The sequence below is a fragment of the Xenia sp. Carnegie-2017 genome, unplaced genomic scaffold, assembly GCF_021976095.1.
Source record: "Xenia sp. Carnegie-2017 unplaced genomic scaffold, XeniaSp_v1 HiC_scaffold_19, whole genome shotgun sequence".
NCBI lineage: Eukaryota > Metazoa > Cnidaria > Anthozoa > Malacalcyonacea > Xeniidae > Xenia > Xenia sp. Carnegie-2017.
The window spans coordinates 9,602,337-9,615,585 of record NW_025813481.1 but is presented as its reverse complement, the minus strand read 5'-3'; the positions used below and the strand labels follow the sequence as shown (position 1 = coordinate 9,615,585).

General features: G+C 35.0%; 1 protein-coding gene across 1 annotated transcript; it reads left to right on the top strand.

Annotated features, from left to right (window-relative positions):
• The first annotated feature begins 836 nt into the window (after positions 1–836).
• LOC124439422 lies at positions 837–1,463 on the top strand. Its single transcript, XM_046989647.1, has one exon. It carries the CDS (start codon positions 837–839, stop codon positions 1,461–1,463), a length of 627 nt encoding a protein of 208 aa, XP_046845603.1.
• The last annotated feature ends 11,786 nt before the right edge of the window (positions 1,464–13,249 follow it).

Here is a 13,249-nt window from a genome sequence, read left to right as displayed (position 1 = left end):
GGAGTCGCATATCATTTATCAATAAGTTATATTCTCCTTTCACATTTCTCTCTTCGTACAGCTTTCTTATCCAAAATCGACGTTTCCTTTTTCTTGTTTTGGTGTTCTCCCTGAGCATTTTTTGGTGAAGATTGTAAAGAAATAAATATCTTCTACGAAGCAGGAAATATAGAATATATCTTTTATTTATAGACGCCATTTTGCTCATTGGAAAACACCGCGAAATAATCGTCTAGTGTAGATGACTAACAAAATCGTCCTATAATTCGTGTTCGAAATATTGTCGGGAAAATTTAAGACGATCGTCACAAAAATCGTTTAGTGGAGATGCGCCTTAATCAAGCGACGAGCGAAATTGTAAACGAAGGAAATGTAACGAGTGACAACTGTACGACGACGGTTCAGTTTAAGTCAAATATGCCGAAGCTTCCTAAGCTGGAGGTCCCGAAATATGGTGGCAAGGTTACGGAGTGGAGTTCGTTTTTGGATCTGCATGATTCTGCGATTCACAGTAATCCAAACATTTCGAAGGTAAACAAATTCAACTATCTGAAATCGCTTCTCGAGAGAAACGCAGCGAGGGCCATTAAAGGTCTAACATTAACTAATGCCAATTACGACTCTGCCGTAAAAATCTTGAACGATCGCTTCGGGAAAACCCAGCAAACCATAGCAGCTCACATGGATGAAATTTTAAAGATTCAAGCTTGTGCCAACGGTAGAACTAGCCAAGTAAGATACATATACATATACGATAAGTAAGCGTTCATGTACGAGGATTATCGAGTCTTGGCGTTTCTTCTGAACATTATGGTAGTATGGTTATCCCGATTATCATGAATAAATTACCTAGTGACAATCGTCTACAAATTGCCCGAAAATCGTCGGGAGACGTTTGGAAAATTAATGAGTTGTTGGATACAATAAAAACTAAGATTGAGGCACGGGAGATAAGTGAAGGAGTGCAATCAAGTCCACAGCCACAGCATGGAAAAAATTCAGGAGGTCAGCACCAAACACCCCGAATACCTACGGTGAACGCCTTTTCGACTCAAAATACTTCAGGTAAACATATTCAATGTGTTTATTGTAAACAGCCGCACTTTTCGGCATCGTTTGATAGAGTAACTGATGTGAATGATCGCAAGAGTATATTGAGGAGAGACAATCGTTGTTTTGTATGCCTGCGAATTGGGCATCTCAGTAAAAATTGCGAGTCAAAGAAGAATTGTAGACGTTGTCATGGGGCTCATCATCAATCGATTTGTGAAGTGATTAAGTCAAGTTTTACGCCTTCTCAACAAAAGAATGCAAATGATCCCAAACTTTCCCCCACTGGAAACAACCTACCAGAAACCAAGGAAGGAAACAACGTTCGCACAGCTACTATGATTGATGGAGATAATTACTTAACGACGAATACGGCAAAAACGCGTGTTACGTGCGTGGTCCCGAAAGAATAACTATTAATTTTGGTTCTATTTCCACACGCAACAAAGATAGTGTGAACCAGTTATATTCTTCAAACAATTTATTAATCAACGCGTAATTATTAAAGTAGATAAGTGTCTTAATAATAATATCAATAAGTATGAGTAAAACTTATCTCCTCTGTCTGAGTACAACCGCGAGCCTTTATTCTTGAGCGTTCGTGAGTACAACAATGACTCACAATAGTTTTCCAAATAGATTAAAGGCACAGAAGCCAAAAGATAGTTATGGCACAGAAGCCAAGATAGTTGTCTGGTAGATTGTAGCTTGTCAACCTACTTCTGTAGGCTATGCCTCCTAAGTTTGTCTCCTCGTAGGTTGTCCTCGTAGGTTGTACTCATTGGTGTAAACTACTCATATATATATAATATCTAATGGGAAGTATTGTGGTTTTGTGACCTACATCCCATACGCAATACAGTATGTTACAGCAAGATATAGTTAACCACAATAACAACAAATGCGGTTGCGGATCTAAAATATTTTTACACATGTAAGCAAGCTTCTAGATCATGTCCTAATTATTAATGACATTGCAAAATACATTTTAAAGTCAAAATATAAAAATGTGAAATTATAATATGATATAATAATAGTTTATAAATGGTATTACATCATTGTAGTTGCTATCATGTAACAACGCGTAATGAAGCTCTTCTGCAAACAGCTATTTATATATGGCAATGGTGGGAATGGTTCCATTTCTATACCTGTTCGCGTGCTTTTGGACAGTGGTAGTCAGCGCACGTACGTTACGAATTCATTAAAAAACCGGCGTGGACTAGTTCCCATCAGAAAAGAAGTTGTTAACTTAAATACCTTTGGCAACCAACATTTTACAAAGCAAAAATGCGACTTGGTTCATTTGTCCCTGAAAGGAAAGAATGGAAATCGAATCATAACAGCTCTTTGCTTCCCAAATATTTGCTCTCCATTAACAACGACAATTGATCTCAATCATTATCCTCATCCGATGAAGTTGCAGCTTTCCGATACCAATACCTCTCTAGACGACAGACGGAGAGCAACATTGACATTCTAATTGTAGCAAATTATTATTTCGATATCATGACAGGCAAGATTACAAGAAGTGAAGGTGGTCCTGTTGCGATTAATAGTGAATTCGGCTGGATTATCACTGGACAGACGAATGATGGCGAGACTAATTCGAAATTGTCAAACGTTAATTTAATCATCGAAGATTATTCTTTTTCAAAAGAAGTTCCGCTTGACAAGAGAGAACCCAAATTACATGAATGCTTGAAATGGTTTTGGGAGATCGAATCAATGGGAATCAGAGAATTCAGCGAATCACAGGATCTGGAGTTTCTGAAGAATATACAATATCTGGAGGATGAAGGGCGATATGAAGTGAATTTACCTTGGAAGGGGGAATATATTGCAAAATCAGACTGTTACGGTATGTGTTTGAAACGATTATACCAGTTGAAATCTCGTCCCGATAAAGATAAACCCTTATTGCAAGATTAGGATACAATTATCAAAGATCAAGTGAAAGGAGGAATTATTGACCCAGTTCTTGTTGCATATGAAACCGGTTATTTCCTACCCTATCATGGCGTACTTCGAGAAGATAAGGAAACGACAAAACTTCGCGTGGTTTTCGATGGTTCGGCAAGAGCTACTAAGGAAGAGCAGTCACTCAATGATTACCTCGAAAAGGGACCAAATTTGGTTCCACGTTTATTTGACACTATGATAAACTTTCGAGGCTTTCCCATTGGGCTTGTTGCCGATATCGAAAAGGCTTTTCATTAAATACAAATGGCTCCCGAAGACAGAAAGATGCTGAAGTTTCTTTGGTTTGACGATATTAACAAAGTTCACCCGATGCTAAAAGAATACAAGTTCCGACGCCTATCATTTGGTCTAACCCCAAGTCCTGCAATATTATCTACTATTATTCGTCACCACGTTTCGAAATACAAGAATGTCGATCCAGAAATAGTCTCCTTATTAATTGAGTCGTTATATGTTGACGATTTCGCTGGTGGAGCTTCTAATGAGGACGAAGCTCTATACATCTATCATATATCTCGAAAATTAATGAGCGAGGGAGGATTCGAGCTTCGAAAATGGCATTCAAACTCGCAACATGTCCGAAATGTTATCGCGAATGATGAAGATCGACCGTTTGTTAAGGTGGGAAATGAAAGGGTTCGTCATATGTTAAACATATACCAAGTACGATGGTGGAAGATAATTTAGTAAAAACTCCTTCGCCTCATACAGAGCCACAACCTAAGTCCAGATCTCAAGAGAACCGTATCAAAATTCTAGGAATCAGCTGGGATGAGAACAGCGACGAGCTTTGTTATGATCTTGAAGAGCAAGTGCACTATGTAAAATCACTTCCTGCAACTAAGAGGTCAGTTTTAAAGCTATCTGCGAAGATATTCGATCCTATTGGCCTTCTTGCACCGTTTACTATCACTATGAAGATGTTGTTTCAGACCCTCTGCTCCTCTGGCAGTAATTGGGATGAAGATCTGTCTGGCGAGGCCTTATGACGTTGGAATTCTCTCGTTAACGACTTAAGGGCTTTAAGTCAACACGTGTTTCTCGCGTGTTTATAAAAAAATTGTATTCTTTCAGATCCTAGATGTTTAGTTCGACCTCAGTTGATTTTATTTTACTAGTCAGTTTTATCTTCAGGAAGAAAATCTTTTGAATTACACGTATTTCAGTTCTACATCATCCTCAGTGCAAAATTATTTTCACGTTTTTCAAATAAACTAAAACGATTTGTTGGTATGAATTTTTATTCGACAAAATTTACATATATAAGGAAAACATCTTTAATATAGCTACTATATATTTTTGTCATACACAGTCGATCTGCTCTTAAGCTGCGGTTTTCTATTAAAACATATCAGTCTTTAAGGATACTATTGATATGGAGATGACAACCATTCAGTATTTCAAGCACTATCAAAATTGATGAAAATGAGAATCGCTCTGTAAAAAGTAGAAATGCGAGTTATAGACTCAATATTTTTTATAAAACTGGATATTCAAGTTTCTTTTTTCTTCGGAAAAACAGATCTTTAAATCCACTTAAATGACAAAAGACAAACACTGTCTGACACCGTTTGAAAATTTACCTTCCGATGGAAGAAAAATTTTTGCTCAAATATTTTCTCATCATATTTTCTTATTGTATAGCCTTTTTATCACACAGTGTAGTTTTCAGTGGGCTCTTCCTCGTTAAAAGTTGTAAGTTACAACAAACTCACTGTAGTAAAGTTTCAGCTGTAAAAAATGACCTTTTGCGAAGAGTTAGCCTCGTCAGTGGCGCCGGAACCACGGGGGCAGCTGCCCCCACTGCCCTTCCCTTACGGGGGCAGCGCTGTGCCTTTTGCCACCATATAGCGATTTCAAACACTCACTTCTTGCATCTGATTTTTTCCCGGGTAATACGCTTCGATCTCGGAAGGGAAGGTGTTAAGATAAGCGGAAAAAACAATTCCACGTTCTATGGGATTTTCATTGAAAACTTTCAACACATAGATATTGTAGGAAAAACAAGCATGTAGAATGGAAGCACTGTTTCAAAACAAAGAATAAAGATAGTGATGTTGTCATGTTTATGAAAATGATTTTGTGGGAATCAAGATAGCGTTATGAATTATAGATGAGAGGTGTAATACGTAAGTGGAATAAATATAATTATATAATCAAGTCTAAGAAATTTACATAGTAGATGAATGACAAAATAAATGGAATGCAAGAGAAAGTATAGTGTATATTTTCCATTTTCGTAGTATTGAGAATTTGAAATGCCAAAAGCGAGTCGCCTACAAAGTCTTGCTAAAAAGCAGCTCTTGGAAGCTTCAAAAGTACGTGGTCAAACCAAAATTTCTTTCGTTACGCAATCTGAGACATCTGCTGTTGTCGATGATAATCCTGACTGTACCATAAGCACAACTGATTACAGAAGTACTGATGCTTGAGAAAAGGAAGCCTCTTCATTCACTCAGCAGTCAAGTCAAGAAGTCGACCATTGGATTAAAGCGACGAATTCTGGCCTGTATTTTACCACAAACGTGAAGCGTATGAGCGAACATAAAGGTAGATATTTTCAAAAGGAGTCGGTTGATGATCATAAGTGGTTATGGTATCACAGAGGAAAAAAAGGCAGCATTTTGTGGAGTATGTACTTTGTTCAAACAACCTCACGATTCCTCGCCATTCATCTACTATGACAGAGCAGCTGGTTTTCAAAACTGGAAAAAAGGCAAAGAAAGACTAGAAGACCACGAACGTAGCGAGAATCATCGATATGCTTCAAAAGAATCGACAAAGGAGCGACCTGATGTGGCAAGCCAGATAGATGATCTACGTCAAAAGTAGCAATACCTTAGACGGACTGGTTTGATAGCTCATTTGAATACTTTGTAAACCCTTTTGAGGCAAGGACTTCCAATTCGGGGTCATAATGATGAAGAATCGAATGTTTTTCAGTTTAATAAGGATAAAGCTCGCTGTCGTAGATGCAGAGCAGAGACGTTTTCACCAAGAGGATTTGAAAATTCTTGAAGTGATAGAGTCATGTCTTCTTGCAGCAGTGAATAAAACAATTCCCCTAGATGAAATTCGTCCAAAATTAGGACATTTACCTTCAGTTATCGATAAGGACTCACTGGTGGTTCAACTAGGTGAACTACCAGTTGTACTAAAGCTTTTCAATGCAGAACAGTCTTTACCCATTAAGGAAGTTACGAGCCTCTCGACACTTTGCAGAATATTTAACGAAAGAAAGCACCAAGAAATGTCTGTCTGAAGTGCATAAACTATTGAAATTTTACATGTCCGTTCCAATTAGTTCAGCTACAGCAGAGAGAAGTTTTAGCGTGATGCGTCACATCAAATCATGGCTCAGATCCACCATGTCAGAGAACAGCCTATACAACAGAATGTTTACTGCTATCCACAAGAAACGCATTGACGAGGTTTCCACCGAGAACATAGCAAAGGCGTTTGTAATGGCAAATGAGCGTCGCCGTAGTTACTTTGGAAGATATTAATAACATATATCTATACTATACCATATCTGTTAACGTTAAAATAGATAGTTCAGTTGCGTTGTGCTCGTATACGCAACTGACGTATTTTTTTATATATTTTTTTGCCTATAACGTAATATGTAATACATAATATGCATGATGCACGCTCTTCGCATTAAAACTATTGAAAATACGTTGTACTGTGTATTGAATGTCTGTGTGTATTCATATGTTTAAGCGTCTCAAAATGAAAGTGCCCTTTTTTAAAATTCTGCTCCCGTAGCCCTAAATTGCTTCCGGCGCCTCTGAGCCTCGTGTGTTGTTTGTCGTGATGTTGTTTATATGTTTATGCTTTTGCAATTTGTATTCACATTTATATTGGCCGTATATGTTTGGCCCTCAGGGGAATGAAACTGACGTACAAACTGCGTGAATATTCGACTTTGAAGGACTGGAGCTGTACAAACCGCGTAAGAGAATAGGACTTAGGCTTCAATTTTATATCTACAAAACGTATTGTCGTTATCATTCCAGATATACATATATGAAGTTCACTGGTCCAGACCAGTTTGAAGGCTAATTCAATATACACATGCCCAGACCATTGACTTCTATGAGACCTGAAGGGGAAAAGGGGCCTGGACCCATGGTCAAAAATATGGCGGTAAAGGCGGATTTTCATTGCCAAAACTTCCACTTTGAGTAAAATATTTTTAACGTTCGCTCCCTCCGGAATTCTATTACTGCTTATATTAATGACAACCAGCGAAAACAACCACGATACCGTAAGCATAAAATGTTGAAAATAATGATTCTGGTTTTTATGAAATAGACAAACACATGTAAATGAGGAAAATCTACGGTAAAATGACGTATATTTTGTCAAGTAATGCTTTAGCTATATTAGACATAAATATCAAACGGCATTTTTTACACTGTCAATGTGTCGTCAAGCTTTAATGAATAATGCTGCTCACAACACTTGTCTTTTTGACTATTTGTGAACAGCTTGGTGCAACTGTCTTTCTTAGATGGGTAAATCTTAGTTAAAATATCCAAAAAGGAGTGAGAAAAAGTTTGCTTACCCCTACGACTTAAGACGACTGGAAATATATTATAAGTAGGTATGTAATTTTTTTGAGTTGTTTTGATAGGATTGATTCTGGGTGTCTTATAAGGTATTATGATATTCTGATAAATCTACTGAGAACCTATGAAGAAAATATCTTGAACCAGGAGGGAAGAACGAAATTCAGAAATTCTATAATCATGTTGCTGGTTCTGTTTTGAGCCAAGATATTAGAAACTGGATTGTTATTGACAACCATGGATCTACTACTGAACAGAACTACATTAATTTCTCGTTGAAAATATGATTTCTTAAATTAAAGTGCATTGGTTTCTCTGACATAACACTTTTCTTATTGCTGCATGAAGGCAAACTGTTTCAATAATTATAATGTAGGTGAAGATATTTAGCAAGTTGTATAATTGTTATTGTACAGTCATTATTTATAATAATATGGCCTTGTGTAATAATATGTCATGAAGAACATATTAATTCTCAAAAATGTTAACCTTCTTGCACTACTTTTCTCTTGTGTCCTTACAATTTACAGTTACCCATACTAGTTTTTTCTAGGTTCAAACAACTTGACAAACTTTTGAATTTTACATTATGCCTTTGAATTTTTCCTTTTGTCTTTTGCTAAAAACATCAGTGACTGACTTAAAAATCAAGTTTATCTAAAATAGTATTTTGTACAAAGAAACTATACATAATTGGAAAGTCTCATGTTGAAGACAGATGTCGCTTCTTTTACTAGATTGCAATTCTTATTCTTTTAAATAATTTCTAGTAATTCTTCATAAGAATTCTTCTTTTCTATCAATTTTTGCTTCTTCCACATTCAACTTCATTGCAACCAATGCATCTTATGTGAATTTTGAATCACCTGGAATTGAAAAAAGTATGGATTTTGTCAGATAATGCAGTACTATATTTAATGTTTCATACATGTTGTCATAAGCTATTCTTGAGCAAAAATTTCAAGGTAGGAACATAATTTTGCACATTATTGAACAAAGTAGTTTTTTTTATCTTGGTTTTGATGTATTAACCTGTTTACTATAACAAACAATTCATTTACAGAAACACCAGATGGCATTTATAAAACTGTTGGCATTAAGCAAACCGTTACACACCATCATCATGATTGTCCATAATCTGTCAAATTGTGCAGGCTAGCTGTTTAATACAGGTATTTTTTATTCTACGACATGTGCCAAAGAGTTCATTAACTAATGCTGCACTGCATTTGATTTCAATACAACTCTGTTCTTAATATTTGCTTCATATTTTCAAAAAAATATTATAAAAAATCCTCCATTTCTTGGAGGTAAACTCAGTTGAAACAAGGAGTTTCAAGATATGCATATCTCGATAAGAATTGGTTGCTTTGCATCGTCTAGCAAGCAGTTAAGTAAAGAACAAATAAGACTGGATGAACATAAATTAAATTATAAAGTAGGAGTAAAAACATTCACAAAATATATAGCATCACACTTCAAGTATTGACTTAAAAACAAAACACTGAACACTTTAAATAGTAAACAATCTTACGTTGCTTACCGGTGTCATGAAATGTTTCCTTTTCTGGCATTACTTCAGCATTCTTATACCACACAAGTTTGCAGCATGTTTTATAGATAAAATTTCTTAAAAGTGTTTGTGCTTGGCATTGATATTTTATATAATCGCAATTGTGGTTGTCAAATCCGGGTGGGCGAAAAAAAGTTATATTATGAGCCCGCGTCTTTCCGCTGACTTTGACAACCAAAATCCGCCATGTTTTTGACCACGGGTCGCGCGCATTGAGTTCTATAATAACTGGAGCGGCTAACTTTACTGGGGCGAGATGCCAAAAAAATGGCGGCCAACGGACGTATTTCCGCTGAAATGATCGCTTTGCAGAAAAATAATATTCTCGACCTCCCCCTGGTGTCTATAGTAAATTATAAAGAATTTTTCAAAAACAAACATGATATCACAGAATATGGATATCGTTAGTTCCATATTCTGTTGCGATATCTTTTTTGGCATTTCTTTTATAATGCCAACACTTCAATCGTTCAATTGTTGGATGTCGTAGTTTCCACAAAAAGGAACATATCGCTTCTCACAGGTGAGATAGTTGTTTGTTTTGTTAGTCCGTCAACGATTGAATAGCAATTATACATGCACTTGAAAAGCCATAAAATACATATTACAGATCGTATTTTGTAAGACTGACTTGAACGCCAAATATACTGATGTTTTCCTGTTTTTGTTTATAAAATTCTGCATACTTTTCTGTCATTTGTTAATGCATGAAATCGTAAATTTACCCATTTATTTGCAAAATAGTTTCCCTAAAGCAAAAAACGACCCTGCACACATTTTGCTCTGTGAGTAAGTATCAAAAAGAAATGATTATCCCCAACGGTACCCATGATTTGAAGCAGAGCTTGTTATGTTCTATTTGCTGACAACATGCAGGGAAGATCAAGGAGTAAAGATGACTGGAAGATGTTATTGACCAGGCAGAGTCTTAAAAAAATGATAATGCTGTAAAGATAATTGATTTATTGTCTGCTCTATCCAGAGTTATTTAATTTGATCATGGTTAAATTCTATGGATGGAGACAATGGATTCACTAAGGATGCCTTGAATGCTTTGAAGTTAAAGTTCATGATCCAAAGAAAGATGGCAACGTTGTGTGTGTTTTGATGCTTAATGAAATGTCAATTCACAAACATGTAAAATAGAAGGCCATAAAGTTTGTGTCTATGTAAACATTTGTACTGAGATTGATGATGACTCAATGCAGATGTGAAGCTTCAAACTGTATAAGCCATTGGGTTTTATGTAACTTAATGTTTAAATCATGTCGTATCTTTATCAAAATATTTTAGTTGAGCGTTGTTTGAATGTTACTAATATCTAATGCACTATACTGAAGCATTAAAGATTCAGTGATGAAACCTTTAAAGTTACTGTACTGTATATTTCTTATATATTTCTTATATTTTTTTAAGAAACAGTGTGAGCTTATTTACCTATTAGAGTACAGAATGGAGATTTATCATATGCATTATTGCTGCTTTTTTAAAGAAAAGTTTTTCACTTTTCAAAGTTTTTCTACAAATTTTTTGCTTCTTATTTCTTATCATGAGATTGATGATATAGAGGTAATATAATACAATAATATTCTAATTTCTAAAAAGCTTTTAAGCTTCTAGCATAAAAGTACACTATAGGTATGTAATTCATTTGGTTTTATTGCCTTGCTATGACATATCTACTTCCACTTCATCATTCTTGTATGAACAAAACACCAGATGTGGATACTCAGAGAACAAAATGCACTACCAACTGCTTATGACATTTATTATTGAGGTGAAAACTGTGTTAATCATTCAAATTGTGTACTTATATTGCAAATATAGGAAAAACAAAACAAAGTGAAAAAGAAAGGTAGGAGTATTAAAACTACAAATGAATTATAAACACCATTGGAAGCATAAGAGTTTTGATGATTATTTGCATTTTGCCCAATTCATATATCAATACAACAAAATAAAAATGTGCTACAACTTTACAAGTATTTGATGCAGTTGCACTTCAGAACATCACAAAAAGGTTAGTTAAAGTAATTTCTATACAATATAGTTTGTTTTCATTTACCAAACCTATGCAGACTTGAGTCTTTTTGAAATTTCATATGAAACTCAATTACAGAAAATCCGTAAATATCCAGAGATTTAATATTTACTTTTTTAAAGAAACAAGTAAAAATCCTACAATTGTGGCGAAAAAGCCATTACCCATTGCATGAAAAGAAGCAAAATAACAATGATGAAAAATAAGCTAACTTCTCTCTCGTGAACCGTGGAGATGAACTATGATATACTTTTTTGTATAGACTAAAGAGTTTAATCAATCAAACAAATTTGACGCTGGTAAGAAAACGACGCACATCTGCATTCATACATGTGTAGCCGACATATAGGTCTTTCATCGATAGTTATAAATGCATCCTCGTAGGAGCAGATAACTGACAACCACAGTTGACTCGCTGTTATGAATTTAAGGTTTTTACCTTGATTTTCATCAAAAAATTGCTTGCCGAATCCCAAATACACACATACATTTTCCTCACTCTTTCCTCAGGAGGGAGTGGGAAATTGTGAAATTTTCGGAAAAGCTGTCAATTTCGGTAAATCTCAGCGGCAACGGACGAAATCCGCCATTTTTTTTACAACATCCGATATCTAAGGCCGCGCTTGAGATAGCCGCTCCAGTTATTATAGAACTCAATGGTCGCGCGCTAATAATTTAGAGTAATTTGGTTGACATGTTCCCTCCAGGTCGTATATAACTCAATGGCCTAGACTTGTCTGAAGCCATTTAGAAGATGATTTGTCGCTTCGCGAGTGTCTCGCGTGGACTGTTTTATTTGCGTTACGGATTGTTTTGAAAAAACTGCTAACTTGGAAATAAAATGCTAGCCTGAATGTTTTATTTTTTTCAAAACCGTTAGCAAAATTTGGTTATTAATGTGTTAAGATGCATTGCGAACGTTCCAAGACATGTTTTGTATACGTAACGCTGTATTATGTAAAACATAAAGGTGAGAACTTGCTTCGAAATATGAATTTCTCATTTGTCGTCGAAAGACCAAAAATTTAAGATAAAACTAATAACAGGTAGTCTGTATCTTTGAATGCTGTTCAAAATACACACAATCCACTCAATATAACATGTTTCATAACAATTTTATTGCTTTTAAAGTTAGACTTGTTTTGTAAGAATTTCACATGCTCTTTTTGTAATGTGAAAGTGATGATTTGAAATTTTGAAATGCACGGGTGGAATATTTGACTTGCATCCATATTTGTGTATTGAGCATTTTATCAGCAATTTCATGCTTATAAATAAATAGCCAAGTGTACAACATGACAAGTATTGCTAATATAACCTGCTCTACATAAATGCCAAAAGCAACCTCATCCTCAGTGGTTTGAACCCCCTAGGGTTTTAAAATGATTATAAAGCAAGCAAAGCTATAGCATATTTCAAAATTTTATAGTATATCACATTGATTGTAAAATTAGTTTTTTCTTGTAATACAGATGATGATAAATGTATATGTAATATATTATATTTTAGGATGTGCATTTAAAATGTTTGGTCATATTTGTGAAAATATGTAATGATTCTATAATATTAGACTAATAATCTTTTTCATACTTGTATTACATTACAATTTTTGCTTAAGTGTTTCAAAAGTTGTGAATGTGGAGTGTCATTTGTGTTTTTATCTTTTTTTTAAGTGGGTATTGACCCTTTTTTAAAATTGTCTCTTTAATGGTGCAACTAATAATAACACAATAATATGGCATAACAGTTTTAAAACGAACTCAAAATACTTTTTTGCTAACTTTTTGAAATATTTTGCAAAGTGTTCTTCTTTTTGTTTACGTTCTGAATTTAGAAAAAGGACTGGGGCGAGCTAATTTTGCTCGGAAACACAAAAATTACCGAAAAACAGCGTTTTTTGCCCTGACAGCTTTATTTTCAAAGATTCAAACAATATTATAAGGATAGACAAGTGTACTTTACACCTTTTTAAAGAAAAAAAAACAAGGGGTGTCAGTTTTGTATTCAAGTTTTAAGGCATGTTTTCAT

Excerpts from the sequence above, each read along its gene's own strand:
- LOC124439422 (XM_046989647.1), top strand. The coding sequence starts at position 837 with ATGAATAAATTACCTAGTGACAATCGTCTACAAATTGCCCGAAAATCG.